Below are 18,151 nucleotides of genomic sequence, written 5' to 3'. Positions count from 1 at the left end.
GTGTTGTGAATAATAATTAATTTAAAAATCCAAACACATTGATAGCTCAAGTTCTTTGTCATTTATAAAACAAATGTACTTTCTGTTGATTTGTGTTCAAAATATTTCCATCTTTTTTCTGACTGTCTCAGCAGAAAATTTATTTGATATTGAAAGATTTTCCAGTACAGTTTACTAAAAAAAATGTGTTCTACACATCAGAACTTAGCAGTGTTACATGTTCTGAAAATTGCACTTATTTCAGAATAATGATGCAAGACTTTCAAATCATGATCTACACTACTGGCCATTAAAATTGCTACACCAAGAAGAAATGCAGATGATAAACGGGTATTCATTGGATAAATATATTATACTAGAACTGACGTGATTACATTTTCACGCAATTTGGGTGCATAGATCCTGAGAAATCAGTACCCAGAACAATCACCTCTGGCCATAATAACGGCCTTGATACGCCTGGGCATTAAGTCAAACAGGGCTTGGATGGCTTGTACAGATACAGCTGCCCATGCAGCTTCAACACGATACCACAGTTCATCAAAAGTAGTGACTGGCGTATTGTGACAAGCCAGTTGCTCGGCCACCATTGACCAGACATTTTCAATTGATGAGACATCTGGATAATGTGCTGGCCAGGGCAGCAGTCAGACATTTTCTGTATCCAGAAAGACCCATACAGGACCTACAACATGCAGTCGTGAATTATCTTGCTGAAATGTAGAGTTTTGCAAGGATCGATCGAAGGGTAGAGCCACGGGTCATAACACATCTGAAATGTAACGTCCACTGTTCAAAGTGCTCTCAATGAGAACAGGAGGTGACCGATAAGTGTAACCAATGGCACCCCATAGCACCACGCCGGGTATTACACAAATATGTTGTTGTTGTTGTTGAGGTCTTCAGTCCTGAGACTGGTTTGATGCAGCTTTCCATGCTACCCTATCCTGTGCAAGTTTCTTCATCTCCCAGTACCTACTGCAACCTACATCCTTCTGAATCTTCTTAGTGTATTCATCTCTTGGTCTCCTTCTACAATTTTTACCCTCCACGCTGCACTCCAATGCTAAATTTGTGATCCCTTGATGCCTCCGAACATGTCCTACCAACCGGTCCCTTCTTCTCGTCAAGTTGTGCCACAAACTCCTCTTCTCCCCAATTGTATTCAATACCTCCTCATTAGTTATGTGATTTACCCATCTTATCTTCAGCATTCTTCTGTAGCACCATATTTCGAAAGCTTCTATTCTCTTCTTGTCCAAACTATTTATCGTCCATGTTTCACTTCCATACATGGCTACACTCCATACAAATACTTTCAGAAACGACTTCCTGACACTTAAATCTAAACTCGATATTAACAAATTTCCCTTCTTCAGAAACGCTTTCCTTGCCATTGCCAGTCTACATTTTATATTCTCTCTACTTCGGCGATCATCAGTTACTCCGCTCCCCAAATAGCAAAACTCATTTACTACTTTAAGTGTCTCATTTCCTAATCTAATTCCCTCAGCATCGCCCGACTTAATTCGACTACATTCCATTATTCTCGTTTTGCTTTTGCTGATGTTCATCTTATATCCTCCCTTCAAGACACTGGCCATTCCGTTCAACTGCTCTTCCAAGTCCTTTGCTGTCTCTGACAGAATTACAATGTAATCGGCGAACCTTAAAGTTTTTATTTCTTCTCCATGGATTTTAATTCCTACTCCGAATTTTTCTTTTGTTTCTTTCACTACTTGCTCAATATACAGATTGAATACTATCAGGGATAGGCTACAACGCTGTCTCACTCCCTTCCCAACCACTGCTTCCCTTTCATGCCCCTCGACTCTTATTACTGCCATCTGCTTTCTGTACAAATTGTAAACAGCCTTTTGCTCCCTGTATTTTACCCCTGCCACCTTTAGAATTTGGAAGAGAGTATTCCAGTTAACATTGTCAAAAGCTTTCTCTAAGTCCACAAATGCTAGAAAAGTAGGTTTGCCTTTCCTTAATCTTTCTTCTAAGATAAGTCATAAGGTCAGTAATGCCTCATGTGTTCCAATATTTCTACGGAATCCAAACTGATCTTCCCCCATGTCGGCTTCTACCAGTTTTTCCATTTGTCTGTAAAGAATTCGTGTTAGTATTTTGTGTAAAGAATTGGTGTTAGTATTTGCAGTTGTGACTTATTAAACTGATAGTTCAGTAATTTTCACATCTGTCAACACCTGCTTTCTTTGGGATTGGAATTATTATATTCTTCTTGAAGTCTGAGGGTACTTCGCCTGTCTCATACATCTTCCTCACCAGTTGGTAGAGTTTTGTCAGGACTGTCTCTCCCAAGGACGTCAGTAGTTCTAATGGAATTTTGTCTACTCCCAGGGCCTTGTTTCAGCTCAGGTCTTTCAGTGCTCTGTCAAACTCTTCACGCAGTACCGTATCTCCCATTTCATCTTCATCTACATTCTCTTCCATTTCTATAATATTGTCCTCACGTACATCGCCCTTGTATAGACCCTCTATATACTACTTCCATCTTTCTGCTTTCCCTTCTTTGCTTACAACTGGGTTTCCATCTGAGCTCTTGATATTCATTTAGCCATTTTGCACTTCCTGTTGATCTCATTTTTGAGATGTTTGTATTCCTATTTGCATGCTTCATTTACTGCATTTTTATATTTTCTCCTTTCATCAGTTAAATTCAATATATCTTCTGTTACCCAAGGATTTCTACTAGCCCTCATCTTTTTACCTACTTGATCCTCTGCTGCCATCAATACTTCATCCCACAGAGCTACCCATTCTTCTTCTGTTGTACTTCTTTCCCCCACTGCTGTCAATTGTTCCCTTATGCTCTCCCTGAAACTCTGTACAACCTCTGATTTAGCCAGTTTATCCAGGTCCCATCTCCTTAAATTCCTACATTTTTGCAGTTTCTTCAATTTTAATCTGCAGTTCATAACCAATAGATTGTGGTCAGAGTCCACATCTGCCCCTGGAAATGTCTTACAATTTAAAACGGGGTTCCTAAATCTCTGTCTTACCATTATATAATCTATCTGATAACCTTTTAGTATCTCCGGGATTCTTTCATGTATACAACCTTCTTTTATGATTCTTGAACCCAAGTGTTAGCAATGATTAAGTTATGCTCTGTGAAAAATTCTACCAGACGGCTTCCTCTTTCATTTCTTACCCCCAATCCATATTCACCTACTATGCTTCCTTCTCTCCCTTTTCCTACACTCGAATTCCAGTCACCTATGAGTATTAAATTTTCGTCTCCCTTCACTATCTGAATAATTTCTTTTATCTCATCATACATTTCATCAATTTCTTCGTCATCTGCAGAGCTAGTAGGCATATAAACTTGTACTACTGTAGTAGGCGTGGACTTCGTGTCTATCTTGGCCACAATAATGCGTTCACTATGTTGTTTGTAGTAGCTTACCCGAACTTCTATTTTTTTATTCATTATTAAACCTATTCCTGCATTACCTCTATTTGATTTTGTATTTATAACCCTGTATTCACCTGACCAAAAGTCTTGTTCCTCCTGCCACCGAACTTCACTAATTCCCACTATATCTGACTTTAACCTATCCATTTCCGTTTTTAAATTTTCTAACCTACCTGCTCGATTAAGGGATCTGACATTCCATGCTCCAATCCGTAGAATGCCAGTTTTCTTTCTCCTGATAACAACGTCGTCTTGAGTAGTCCCCGCCCGGAGATCCGAATGGGAGAATATTTTACCCAAGAGGACATCATCATCATTTAACCATACAGTAAAGCTGCATGCCCTTGGGAAAAATTACAGCTCGTAGTTTCCCCTTGCTTTCAGCCGTTTGCAGTACCAGCACGGCAAGGCCGTTTTGGTTAGTGTTACAAGGCCAGATCAGTCAATCATCCAGACTGTTGCCCCTGCAACTACTGAAAAGGATGGTGCCCCTCTTCAGGAACCACACGTTTTCTGGCCTCTCAAGAGATACCCCTCCGCTGTGGTTGTAACTTCGGTATGGCCATCTGTATAACCGAGGCACACAAGCCTCCCCTCCAACGGTAAGGTCCATGGTTCATGGGGGCTGATCATGAATACATGCTTCCAATGTGCATTCACTGTGATGTCGCCGAACACGGATGTGACCATTATGATGCTGTAAACAGAACCTGGATTCATCCAAAAAAATGACGGTTTGCCATTCATGCACCCAGGTTTATCATTGAGTATGCCATCACAGGTGCTCCTGTCTGTGATGCAGTGTCAAGGGTAACTGCAGCCATGGTCTCTGAGCTGATAGTCCATGCTGCTGCAAACGTCGTTGAACTGTTCATGCAGATGGTTGTTGTCTTGCAAACGTCCGCATCTGTTGACTCAGGAATCGAGATGTGGCTGCACGATCTGTTACAGCCATGTGGATAAGATGCCTGTCATCTCAACTGCTAGTGATATGAGGCCATTGGGATCTAGCACGGCATTCCGTATTACCCTCCTGTAGTCACCGATACCATATTCTGCTAACAGTCATTGGATCTCGACTAACGCAAGCAGCAATGTCGCGATACGATAAACAGCAATTGCGATAGGCTACAATCCGACCTTTATCAAAGTCAGAAATATGATGGTACGCATTTCTCCTCCTTACACGAGCCATCACAACAACATTTCACTAGGCAACGCCAGTCAACTGCTGTTTGTATATGTCAGCACGTTGTAGGTGTCACCACCAGTGCCAACCTTGTGTAAATGCTCTGAAAAGCTAATCATTTGCATATAACAGCATCTTCTTCCTGTTGGTTAAATTTCATGTCTGTAGCATTTCATCTTCGTGGTGTCGTGTAGCAATTTTAATAGCCAGTAATGTACTTAAGCAAAAATTTCAGAAGTAATCAATTCCACCATAGCTTTTGACAAATGATTTCGTAGTGATTTCACATCAGCTTCACCTCCAAAGCCCATTCAAAATAAAAAAATAAAAATAAACTCTTATTCTCCCACAACTTCAATCGAAACTCACCATCTGATGTCTTCAGCACTTCTTTGGCTATCATAAATCTGTATTTCATTATGAACCTGAATCCACCCTTCATCATGAGCAGCAGTACAGGTGAACTATGTGTATTTAAATCATGGGAAAGACAGTGCTACAGTAGCTCTAATTTCTGTATTTGGTGTATAAAGGTGAAAAAGTTTTCAGATTGTCTGTTGACATTAATTTGATAAAAAGTTGGCCAGTGCACTGCAATATTATGAGCTTGTTTATGTACTCAAACTCAGTGACACTTAAGAAATTTTTCAATCCAAAAACTGTTGACTGTATTGATGTATGTTGGATCAGAAAACTACTCCATCTTGTAACATGAAGCTCACTCAAGAGTTAGTGCTAGAACACTTTCCATTATTTCTGATCATTTCGGGCATACATCATTCCACAAATCATTATATTTTTGTGTAATTTTGCGGTGCCCTTTGGCTTATGCCATTTTAAGAGACTTTAGATTTAAAATCTATTCATGTTGGTCATTACGAACCACAGAGCCCTTACTTTGTTCACTAATTTTTTATCAGTACAAAAACAAGAGAACTGTACTATGATATCATGAAGACACCCATACCCAACAGCATTAGCAATCTTGATGCAACTGAGGAAGGTACTGCTGATACACATCTCTACAGGCAGCACTCTCATCTCTGCCTAATTACGCAGAATGCTTCCTCATGTTGTTAGAGGTGGGGATGCAGTGCATTGGCTCCTTGGAGGTTGTCTACCACAGCCCATAGAGAGAGCTGTAGTTTAATATGTAATCTGAGACTTTATCAAACAGAAACTGTACTGAGGCACACAAACAAATGTTGGTCACATGGGCAAAGTTCTAGTCATGTAGTAACCAAAGAAGATGAGTTGTGTTCTACGGCATTCTTTACTTAAGTTACGAATAATAAATATCGAATAATTATTTGTGTTCACAGAAAGGAATAGTCCTTTTATCCAAGAATAATTTTTTTTTGAATGATGTAATTATTCAAATAATTATCTAGATACAAATTTATTCAAATAATGCCATCTCTCCTCTCAGTCCCTATTCTGTTCATTCCATTCAACAGTTTATCTAATTCAAATGAGTAGGAAAACTGTTCAAATACAGCATTAGTAGTGCTGCTTGACACAGTCACATCATTTAAATACTCAGGCATCATACTGCAAAACAATATGAAATGGAATGAGCATGCAAAGATTGAAGTAGGGAAGGTGGCTGGAGATAGTGGTCATGAGTGCATGAGTTGTGCTTGATTGTGTGAATGTGTGTGTTTTCCTTCCTTACCTGAAAAAGGTTTTGGCCAAAAGCTCTGTGTGTAAGCCTTTTTGTTGCTCCTGTCTGCAATTCAGAGTGTCTTCTTTATGGTGAGTAGTCTACCCTTTTCATAACATTGTTAATTTGCAATACTTAATGTGAATGACAAATCTATAAAGCAAAAATTGTTATATGGCATGTTCTGAGGTGGTATGAGTTGTAAGAATATATGTACATCTTCAAAGAGTGACTTCTGTTATTTGGTAATGTATAGGAAATAGATAAGCACGATTTCATCTCAAGCACAGATCAAGTTGCACAGGAGTCAAAATCCACAAAATGAAGAAAGAAGATATTGAGAGGAGAGATATACTCCAGATAAGCAAGTCAATAACTTTCGATCTGTCAGATACAGCAATGAACATCCCAAAGCTGAAGACATCTCATGTACCTCTAACCATGACTCTCATTACCAATGGAAACTGCTAGCTCAGACCTGTGGATATTCTACAGAAGAATACAAAAAGGTAATCATGTGGGCACTGAGAAATATATTTTAAAATGGTAAAACAAAGAAAAAAATTTAGAAGTAGGCAGTTTCATCAGCTGCACTGAGCCCCTTGTGCTTGGATTTTGCGGTTCTTCAAATGACTGTGAAACTCAACAATATATCCATTTGGTCTCTAAAACTTAAAAAATTGTTGAAGATAATTAATTATAAATAATTTGTTTATTAGATAAATGCTAACCTGTGGGCAGGAGCACTGTAACAATGCAACTCACTCCACTAACAATCATGCTGATGCACAATGGCCACCTGCGGCCCCAGTGATCCATAACAACCCAGCACGCCAAATAGCTGGGTATCTCAACCAGTGATGACAAGAGGAAGCTTGTGTATTCATTACTTCCAAGAGATGGACCATAATAACTCAGTCCCACATACACTAGCTCATTTGAAAACCTGGAAACAAAAGTCAATCATAAACACAGATCCAAAAATTGATCTATTTCTTAAAGGAATCTGATCACATAATCAGAAAATTTAGATCAGTTGTTGAGAGCCTCTTTCTAAAAATCAAAGAGTAGAGTCACATTTGCTACATGACTAATATAAATTTCTTAACCTACTCAGTGAACAAATGGCTACATGCTGAACATTTATATCATAAATGTCTATTTATAGCTAAATTAACTTAATCTTAGTTTAATTTATTAGTTACATCCCACAAAAATGGTTAAAAATGTTTTGTACCGTACATTGAAAGAATTTTAATTCAGAAAGTGTTTAAGTCCTCTGGTGAATGTTTGAAATGTAGTTGGCAGTTGGAATGTGTGAGACTTCTGGAGAGAGAGCAGAGAAGGTTTCACAGGTACCTGCAAGCACGACGTAGGCATTTTGTAACTGGAAGGCCTTAGGGAGGTGCCGTTGTCAGATGAGTGGCACTTAGTCGAAGGATTTTTAAAATCCTTCAGTATGAGTGGAAGGTGTAATTTAAATTGTTACATGCCAGTTTGGTGTTGTCATGTGACTAGGGCCTGCCATCGGGTAGACAGTTCACTGGGTGCAAGTCTTTCAATTTGATGCCACTTCAGCAACTTGCACATCGATGGGGATGAAATGATGTTGATTAGGACAACACAACACCCAGTCCCACAGCAGAGAAAATCTCCAAACCCGGGCCCTTAGGATTGACATTCTGTCATGCTCCTTAGGATTGATGTTCTGTCATGCTGACCACACAGCTATTGGTGTTGCTACTGTATAATGGCTGCATGAGTTTAAGCACTTTTATCGATCTTTCAGTCATTGGTAAATACTGATTTTGGAGTGTGTGTTTAACCTAAAAGCTCATATTGTCTGTGTAATTTATTAACTATACCTGCCTGTAACTGTTTCACCTATATTCAATTACAGACAGCAGGAGGTAGCAAATGAGAAAATGAAGGTTTAAGTAATGATCTGTTCTAACTACTGAATGGTAGGATTTTCATATCTGGGTGGTCTTGTGTGGGATCAGGTTATTTGCAGAAGTCCACAGGGACTGAACAGTTGAGATGGCACTCATACATTGGAAAAATATTGGACTAGTGTGCATTAGAACAGTAGTGCAATACTCATGCTTAGCAGTGTAAGAATGGTGGTAACAGAAAACATACAGAAGACAACAGAAACAACAGTTTAACCATGCAGCAGACAACAGCAGAAGCAGCACACTTAATGGAGGACATCAAAGCCAAGTGAACATAGCAGTGCATTTCCTTATTTTTTGTAACTGCAAATATTTCTTCAACCAGATTCGATCATGAAGTCAAGACGTCATTAAGAACAATAATGATTCAATGTCCAGCAGAAAACTCAGAGCCCATATAGGTCAGATTTACAAAGTTAGTGAAAAGTTCAGTTCTGTTAGTGAAATGTTCATTTCAATGATGTAACAAATAAATTCTGTCACAGGAAACCTGCAAATAAATTTCAACAGTCAAATAGATAAGCTGAACAATAAATATAGCCAAAAATTAAAGCAGCTCACCAGGGAATGGCCCAACCTGACACGTTTGAAGACGCCTTGAAATTTTTTATACAGGAAGAATATGGCGAAAGAAAAACCCTGTCAAAATTTTAGTTGCTAAAACACGCTGCAAGTGTTAAAAAATGGTGAAAATTGCCAAAATTATAGCTTGCCATGCAACTGGAGAAAGGAACATCACTACCAGAGCTGTAGTGGACAGAATATGGACATATCCTTGGTTGACAGTGCGTCGTTAAACAGATAACACAACTCAGCAGAATCATAATTTGTAAACTGAATTTCAGTTTTTGTTGATAGTTTTTGAATTTCAGTTGTTGTTTTTCTGAAACAGTTGTTCACAGTTATTGTTCACCCAAATTTGCAACTCATTTAATTTCCATAATATGTACCAGTGCAGGAATAAAACAGAATCATAATTTGCAAACTGGATTTCAGTTTTTGAATTTCAGTTGTTGTTGATAGTTTTTCTGAAACAGTTGTCCGCTGCTATTGTTCACCCAGATTTGCAACTCATTTAATTTCCATAATATGTACCAGTTGCTTTTGCGGGAATAAAACTGAATTAGTATTTATTGAACTCGACAATTTTATGAAAAGAATATATTGCTACTCACCATATAGCAGAGATGTTGAGTCACAGATGGGCACAACAAAAGGACTACTAAACACAGAAGGCCTTCTTCTGGAATAGACAACATACACACACATTCATTCAAATGCAGCTCACACACCCATAATCACTGTCTGTGCTGGGACCAGACTGTGAGCAACTGTGCAGCACATGATGGGAGCAGCAATCTGGGTGGTGGGGGGTAGGAGGAGGTTGGGGCAGGGAGGAGAAGGGAGAGCAGGGTATGGGTGTGGGACAATAAAGTGCTGTTTGTGGAGCATATAGTGTCAATGTGGAGAGAGGATAGGGCACCTAGGTGCAGTCAGGAGGTTGTAGGATGGGTGGGGGTGGGGGTGAATAAAGGTAAAAGAGAGAAGTAAAAATACTATGCCTGCAATTGTGAAATAGAAGGCTGTGGAGTGGGTACACAGAAGGGGATAAATGACTAAGGGACAATGATTAATGAAGTTGAGGCCAGGGGGGTTGTGATAATGTAGGATATATTGCAGAGAGAGTTTTCACCTAAGCAATTCAGAAAAGCTGTTGTTGGCACGAAGAATTCAGATGGCACAGGCTGTGAAGCAGTCATTAAAATGAAGACTGTTGTATAGGGCAGAATGCTCAGCAACTGGATCTCCAGCTGATTCTTGGCCACAGTTTGTCAGTGGCCATTCATGTGGACAGACAGCTTGTTGGTTGGCATGCCTGTGTAGAACAAAGCACAGTGGTTGTAGATCACATGACTGGTTTCAGAGGTAGCCTTGCCTGTGATGGGATAGGTGATACTTGTGACCAGACTGGAGTAGGTGTTGGTGGAAGGATGTATGAGACAGGTCTTGCATGTGGATCTATTACAGAGATATGAGCCATGAGGCAAAGGGTTGGAAGCATGGGTTGTGTAGCAATGGACGAGGATAATGTGTAGATTCAGTGGGTGGCAGGGTACCACTGTGTGAGAGGTGGGGAGGATAGTGGGTAGAACATTCCTCATTTCAGGGCACAATGGGAGGGAGTGGAAATCCTGGTGGAGAGAGTGATTCAGTTGCTCCAGTACTGTATGGTACTGAGTAGTGAGGGGAATGCTCCTCTGTGGCCAGATGGTGGGACTTTGGGAGGTGGTGGGTGACTAGAGAGATAAGGCACAGGAGATCTGTTGTCATAAAATGTTGGGAGGGCAATTACAGTCTGTGAAGGCCTCAGTGAGGTCCTTGGTATATTTCAAGAGGAAATGCTCATCACTAGAGATGCAACGGCTACGGGTAGCTAGGCTGTGTGGAAGGGACTTCGTGGTAAGGAATAGGGAGGAGCTGCTGCTGGTTGGTAAGTCTGATATAGATGGAGGTACTAAAGTAGCCATCTGCGAGGTGGAGCTCAAAATCGAGGAATTTGGGCAACACTTGATGTTAGGCACTGTGAAAACCTGGTTTTGCTTTATAAAATCTGATTGTGAACTGTATACATGGAAGAAAGACTTACACAATGTAATAAATACACACCAAAATGAAGCTTGCGAAACTGTGAAAGAAAAATTATTTGAAAGATTTACTGTAGTGGTTGCCCCCCCCCCCCCCCCCAATCACAAACTAACAAACCCATAAACTTGACTAAATAACATTAACAACAGTTCTTCACAGAAATTTTTTTTGAGATATGAATCATTCAGAGCTGCTCAAGAGAGGAAATGTACCATTACCAATGGAGATCTATGAGACTGAGACCTCCGAATCACAGTTAAGATGACCGTTGCTGATTTCAAGTTTTCTTCAATTTGGTACAGAAAGCTGGCTGAAACCTGAAATTGATGGCAGTGAGACTTTTGGGGAAAATTTAATAAGTGTATATCAAAAGGATAGGCAAATGGGAAATGGAGGTGGTGTGTCAGTTGCAGTTGACAAAAAACTCAAATCCACCGAGATTGAAACTGAAGTTTTTTGGGCAATGCTCAGTATCAGGAGTGGGCATAAAATGATAATTGGATCCTTCTATCACCACCAAACTCATCTCTTGATGTTACCGAAAACTTCAGAGAAAAATCAGTTCACTTGTACATAAGTTCCCCAAATCACTCTGTAATAATCAGTGGAGACTTTCATCATCTAACAATTAATTGGGAAAGTTACAGTTTTGTTAATGGTGGGTATGATAAGACATCCTGTGAAACTTTACTAAATGCCATGTCTGAAAACTATCTAGAACAGGTAGCTAAAAACCCTACTCATGATGAAAATCTGTTGGATCTAATGGCAACAAACAGATCTGACCACTTTGAGGATGTCCACATCAAAACTGGTATTAGTGATCATGACACAGTTGTGGCAACAATGATTACAAAAGAACAAAATGAGAACTAAAACATGCAGAAAAATATACATGTTCAGTAAACTAGATACAAAGTCAGTAATGTCATAACTCAATGAGGAACTTCAAACTTTTAGCACAGGTCAGGAGCATGTAGAGGAACTCTGGCTCGAGATTAAATGAATAGTTGATTGCACACTGGATAGATATTTACCCAGTAGAACAGTTTATAATTACCATCATGTTTCAGTAGTTGTGAGGGCAAAAGAATTCAGCAAAACATTCTCTCACGTCACTCATAATATGGTCCAGCTGGAATAAAAACAATTCTTTTCCAATATGTCATAGCATCATCATTATGATTGCAGTTTTCCCTGTGCCTTTGTCTGCCTATAAGACCAGGAACACATCTCCACGTGTAACTCTTCCGCAACTGCCTTCAACAATACAAGCAAAGTGGCTATCAGCATTAGCTCTCATGCCGTCATACACCTTGAGCGTCAAAGCTAACTTTGTTTTTGCCATCGCGACATCCAATCTAGGGTCTTGTAAGATTTTGCTTACTGGATGTGTTATGTTCATAATGTCACTCAGTGTAAACAGAGTGATAAAAAACTTGCAGTTAGAGAGAGCTCGAAGGAGAATATCGGCTTTGGCAGCCGTTGTTCTATCCCTCCAACACTGTACTTCTTTAAGAACTTTGCAAACTGCTCTGAGGTTGGCTGCGAATTGAATAACAGCATCATGTTGCTCAACCCATCTCATTTGACAATATGACTGCAGTGAGTGTTTTAGGTGACTCTTCAAAACTGAGCAACCATCACAGCCTATACACACACAGTTCTCCAGTGACAGAGAAAGGCTTTCCATTCTCCTTAAAATCATAGAACATAATATTTCACCAGTGATGCTACGCTCCTCATCTTCACTCTCCTGAGGTCCATCATCAATGTTTCCACTACAATCATTGTCTTTATGGATGTCAACGAAACCCAAAAATATTTCGTGTAATTAGCAGTCACCAATAATGTATGTTGCAGCTAAACTCAGTTGGGCGATGTGCGCTATGTCTCTAGTCTCATTGAAGATTATGCTGTAATAACGAGAATCTTTGATTTCCTCTAGTATTCTCGACAACATCGCTGTTTCACAGCATGAACTAAGTTCGTTGCACGTTGTTTTACTTATGTAAGTGGCGTTCACTCTAGTGGTCACAGGGTGATGTTTTAGTTGCATGTCTCCAGTGTCAGTTCTAAATCTTAGAAGAGCTCTAAAGTTTCCCTCATTACTCAATACTTGCTAGAGCCAGGCCTTAAATAGAAGGGTTACATGGATGTACATGTCTTTAAATGTATGGTAAAACTCACTGAAATGATCTGGCATAGATTGGGCATGGGTGTGTGACATGGTGTGTGGTGCATTCAGATGTCACACATGTGCGAGGATATTGCTGATGGATAGATGCCCATCTCTCGGTGAATGCTATCTGGGCAACAAAGCATGTGGAATGCACTGTGGTGGGGCAGGAAGGATACTGGAGGTGGAAACCAGTTAGGTAGGTCCAGGTAGGCAGTGAGGTGATTCAGCCAAGGTCAGCTGGGTTTGCAGTAGTCATGGGAAGTGTTAATTGGTACTGACATTGTTGAAATTGGTAGTTGATATGGCAGTAGCTGTTTTCCCCGCATTTAAAGTGCTGAACAGTACAGTTTTTGACACTGTGGCATATGAAAAGCCTCATGTTACAACAACTTTGAACATAAAGTGCCTCATGTTTTGGGTACACATGATCTGGTGGTGATCAAATGCAGTGAGCTGCACATTTTCCTTCCTTCACTAGGCTATAATACTTATGGTCAGTACAATGACTGACACTGACATGCCAAGTACCATATTGATACCATATTGACTAGAGCACTCTCTCTCTCTCTCTCTCTCTCTCTCTCTCTCTCTCTCTCCCCACCTCTCAGAAATGTTTAATTAATGATTGATCATTATAAAGAGTGATTGATTGATCATTATATAGAGTTCTCCCAATAACTCTACATAAATGTCAATAATTAATTAAAATTTGCATGTGGTTTTATACATTACAGCAAAGACAACAGAACAAAGCAACACCTCACACATGGAAAACATCATAAATAAATGCCATAGCGCACAGGAAACACACTTCAAAATGGGAAGAATTTCCTCAAAAGCATTATGTGCAATATGTAAATAAAAAGAAAATCCGTGGACTTTCACAAACTATTCCTGATAGATCAAATAAAATTTTACAGATGTCTTGGGATGGGGAATTCAACATGTTCTTTACATTTTGAGTTTCTGTTCAGCAGATCTACAATTTCTGGCCTTATTAGACAGACAACCACATTCATAAGGCAGAAGCTAAAAGAGTAATATATGAAACCACTGACCACAGAAGAGTGGAAGAATATCAGTGACTAGTATGAGAAGACAGCAAACTTTTCTCACTGTGTGGGATCCATAGATGGAAAACACATAGGAAATATAAAATCATGAAGTTCAGACAATAAATATTATAATTACAAGAAGTACTTTTATGTTGTACTAATGACCATGCAGACAGCAATTACTGTTTCAGATTCATAGACATAGGGGCGTTTGTTCATCAAGAATTATCTTTTGTATTTAAGGTAACTGAATTAAATAAAAAAGTTTACAATCAGACTGTGAACGTGCCAGGTGTAACATCACTTCCAAATGATCCATGTGGACTGAAAAGCCCTTACATGTTTGTGGTTGATGAGGATTTTGCAATGAGTGACAACTTAATGAGACCACATACTGCAAAAAACATGACTAATAAACAAAAAGTCTTTAACTACAGGCTGTCACAAGCATGGCAAATGTAGAATCTGTATTTGGTATTTCATCTAATAAATGGAGAATTTTTACACTGTCCAGTTGATGTTAATGTTGACACGGTGGATGCTATTATACAGGCATGTAATACTCTTCATAATTTTGTGAGACAACATGACAGCTATAATATTGATGACACACTTACATATATAATGAGAAGTATTCCTGCACATGAGACAAAAGGAACTAACTGTGGTAAAACTATGAGAGATCATTATGCTGCTTACTTCTGTTCCCTCAAGGATCTGCACCATGGTAAGTTCATTACGTTAATATCCTCAAATGACGAGTAGTTTTTAGTCTAAAAATTGGATTGTTGACTTTTTATTCATGAGCATATTTCAGTGTACACTATTATAAATACTAACAAAATATTTACTGTCAGTGCCCATCAAGACCTGTGTCTGCTTGTCATCCATTCCATCCCACTTTCTTCCCCAAACGGCTGCTGAAATTGCTCACCATGATTCTTTTTATCTCTGTTTTAGTACTCCTTGCCCTGAGTGTTGTACAGCCATTGGTATCCCTGCATTATCATAATCATTACTTTACTATCCAGATGCTCCATTTTGTTGCTTTGTATTGAACAACAAGATGACTACAGTGACAATAATGCAAGGGTGGTATAGTCTGTCTGCAAACTGAACTGCAAGCATCCAAGTTCCCAGTCCCTCTACGCAGCTACATCATAAGTAATACCTGCACACAGACTGTTCCACATAGTTATACTGACACTTCTACAGAGGGCTTGTCATATCCGTGGAGACACATAGTGCAGGCATGTCTGGAGAGTGTTAATTTCACTAAATGTGTTACAATACATTAAATACACTAATTAGCACAAATGTAATTAACATAACAAACACACATGAACAGAATTTAGGTAAATCAATGGTTGCTGCACAGCACCGCTGTAAATGTAACAGATTAGTTGTCATCCTTAACCGCTGTTCTTCCTGGAAGGCCACTTCCCGTAGACAGATCATAAAAATACAGAGAAAGAAATGCAGATCGAATGCACCCCAGCTTATCCACACCACACCCCATTCAAAAAATAGTGGTCTATGATATTATTGTGAAAAGCCCACGCCTACTATAGTAGTACAAGTTTATATGCCAACTAGCTCTGCAGATGACGAAGAGATTGATGAAATGTATGATGAGATAAAAGAAATTATTTAGGTAGTGAAGGGAGATGAAAATTTAATAGTCATGGGTGACTGGAATTCAAGAGTAGAAAAAGGGAGAGGATGAAGCATAGGTGAATATGGATTGGGGTTAAGAAATGAAAGAGGAAGCCGCCTGGTAGAATTTTGCACAGAGCACAACTTAATCATAGCTAACACTTGGTTCAAGAATCATAAAAGAAGACTGTATAAATGGAAGAAGCCTGGAGATACTAGAAGGTATCAGATAGATTATGTAATGGTAAGACAGAGATTTAGTAACCAGGTTTTAAATTGTAAGAAACTTCCAGGGGCAGATGTGGACTCTTACCACAATCTATTGGTTATGAACTGTAGATTAAAACTGAAGAAAGTGCAAAAAGGTGGGAATGTAAGGAGATAGGACCTGGATGAACCAACCAAACCAGAGGTTGGACATAGTTTCATTGAGAGCATAAGGGAACAACTGACACAAATGAGGGAAAGAAATACAGTAGAAGAAGAATGGGTAGTGCTGAGGGATGAAGTAGTGAAGGCAGCAGAGAATCAAGTAGGTAAAAAGATGAGGGTTAGTAGAAATCCTTGGGTAACAGAAGAGATATTAAATTGAATTGATGAAAGGAGAAAATATAGAAATGCAGTAAATGAAGTAGGCACAAAGGTAAACAAACCTCTCAAAAATGAGATCGACAGGAAGTGCAAAATGGCTAAGCAGGGATGGCTAGAGAACAAATGTAAGTTTGTAGAGGCTTATCTCACTAGGGGTAAGATAGATACTGCCTACAGGAAAATTAAAGAGACCTTTGTAGAAAGGAGAACCACTTGCATGAATATCAAAAGCTCTGATAGATACCCAGTTCTAAGCAAAGAAGGGAAAGCAGAAAGGTGGAAGGAGTATATAGAGAGTCTATTCAAGGGCGATGTACTTGAGGACAATATTATGGAAATGGAACTGGATGTAGATAAAGATGAAATGGGAGACAGGATACTGCGTGAAGAGTTTGACGGAGCACTGAAAGACCTGAGTCAAAACAAGGCCCCGGGAGTAGACAACATTCCATTAGAACTACTGATGGACTTGGGAGAGCCAGTCCTGACAAAACTCTAACATCTGGTGAGCAAGATGTATGAGACATGAGAAATATCCTCAGACTTCAAGAAGAATATAATAATTCCAATCCCAAAGAAAGTGGGTGTTGACAGATGTGAAAATTACCGAACTATCAGCTTAATAAGTCATGGCTGCAAAATACTAACGCGAATTCTTTACAGATGAATGGAAAAACTGGTAGAAGCTGACCTCGGAGAAGATCAGTTTGGATTCCATAGAAATATTGGAACACGTGAGCCAATATTGATCCTAAAACTTATCTTAGAAGATAGATTAAGCGAAGGCAAACCAACGTTTCTAATATTTGTAGACTTAGACAAAGCTTTTGACACTGTTGACTGGAATACTCTCTTTCAAATTCTCAAGGTGGCAGGGGTAAAATACAGGGAGCGAAAGGCTGTTTACAATTTGTACAGAAAGCAGATGGCAGTAATAAGAGTCGAGGGAAATGAAAGGGAAGCAGTGGTTGGGAATGGAGTGAGACAGAGTTGTAGCCTATCCCCGAAGTTATTCAGTCTTTATATTGAGCAAGTAGTAAAGGAAACAGAAGAAAAATTCGGAGTAGGTATTAAAATCCATGGAGAAGAAATAAAAACTTTGAGGTTTGCCGATGACATTGTAATTCTGTCAGAGACAGCAAAGGACTTGGAAGAGCAGTTGAACAGAATGGACACGGGATGTATATGTGGACAAGGAAAAAAAAAATCCTGTATCTCTCCCGGATTTCTCAGTTAAAAATACACTTTCTCCCTGTTAACTGATAGTATATTTTCTCTCGGAACTGTATAACTTATCAGGCATTTGATTGGTTATTGTTTTATAGACGGGCATAGAATTTCCCGGGGCTTTGGAAAACTAAACACAGGGGAAGAAAACATGTTTTGGAAAGATCTGTGATATGCAGCTACGGGCACGCTGCACATTTTCGTATTACGAAAGTATAAATTCGAATTCCACCAAACACTGCAATTTACTTTGCAAAGCATTGAAATCGAGATAGCGATGCGCTTTTGTAAGCCAGTCATAGCTCATGTCACATGATCTCGCCAGCCGATGACAGCGAGTATTCAGAGCTTAGAATACGTGATGTAGTCAGCCAATAGCAACATCACTGTTAAGTAGTGCGAACACACAAACAGAAAAAGTTAATGGTTTAAATTAATATACATAGTGTTGCTACTCGAAAAGCAAAGCTTTGACATATAATATTGGTCTAGAAGATTAATATACTGCAAGAGAAGCTAAGCTTTCGCATATAATGTTGATC

General features: G+C 39.3%; 1 protein-coding gene across 3 annotated transcripts in view; it reads right to left on the bottom strand.

Moving 5' to 3' along the window:
* The window catches only part of LOC126272884 (carcinine transporter), a 414,147-nt gene that overhangs the window by 107,122 nt on the left and 288,874 nt on the right, over positions 1-18,151 (bottom strand). For all 3 annotated transcript variants that reach the window (XM_049976130.1, XM_049976131.1, XM_049976132.1), the window contains one exon: positions 7,029-7,243. In XM_049976130.1, coding sequence (XP_049832087.1) covers positions 7,029-7,243 — 215 coding nt within the window. The remainder of the gene's footprint in view (positions 1-7,028; positions 7,244-18,151) is intronic.

The sequence above is a fragment of the Schistocerca gregaria genome, chromosome 5 (genome assembly GCF_023897955.1).
Source record: "Schistocerca gregaria isolate iqSchGreg1 chromosome 5, iqSchGreg1.2, whole genome shotgun sequence".
Lineage (NCBI taxonomy): Eukaryota > Metazoa > Arthropoda > Insecta > Orthoptera > Acrididae > Schistocerca > Schistocerca gregaria.
This window is presented reverse-complemented; position numbering and strand designations above follow the sequence as displayed.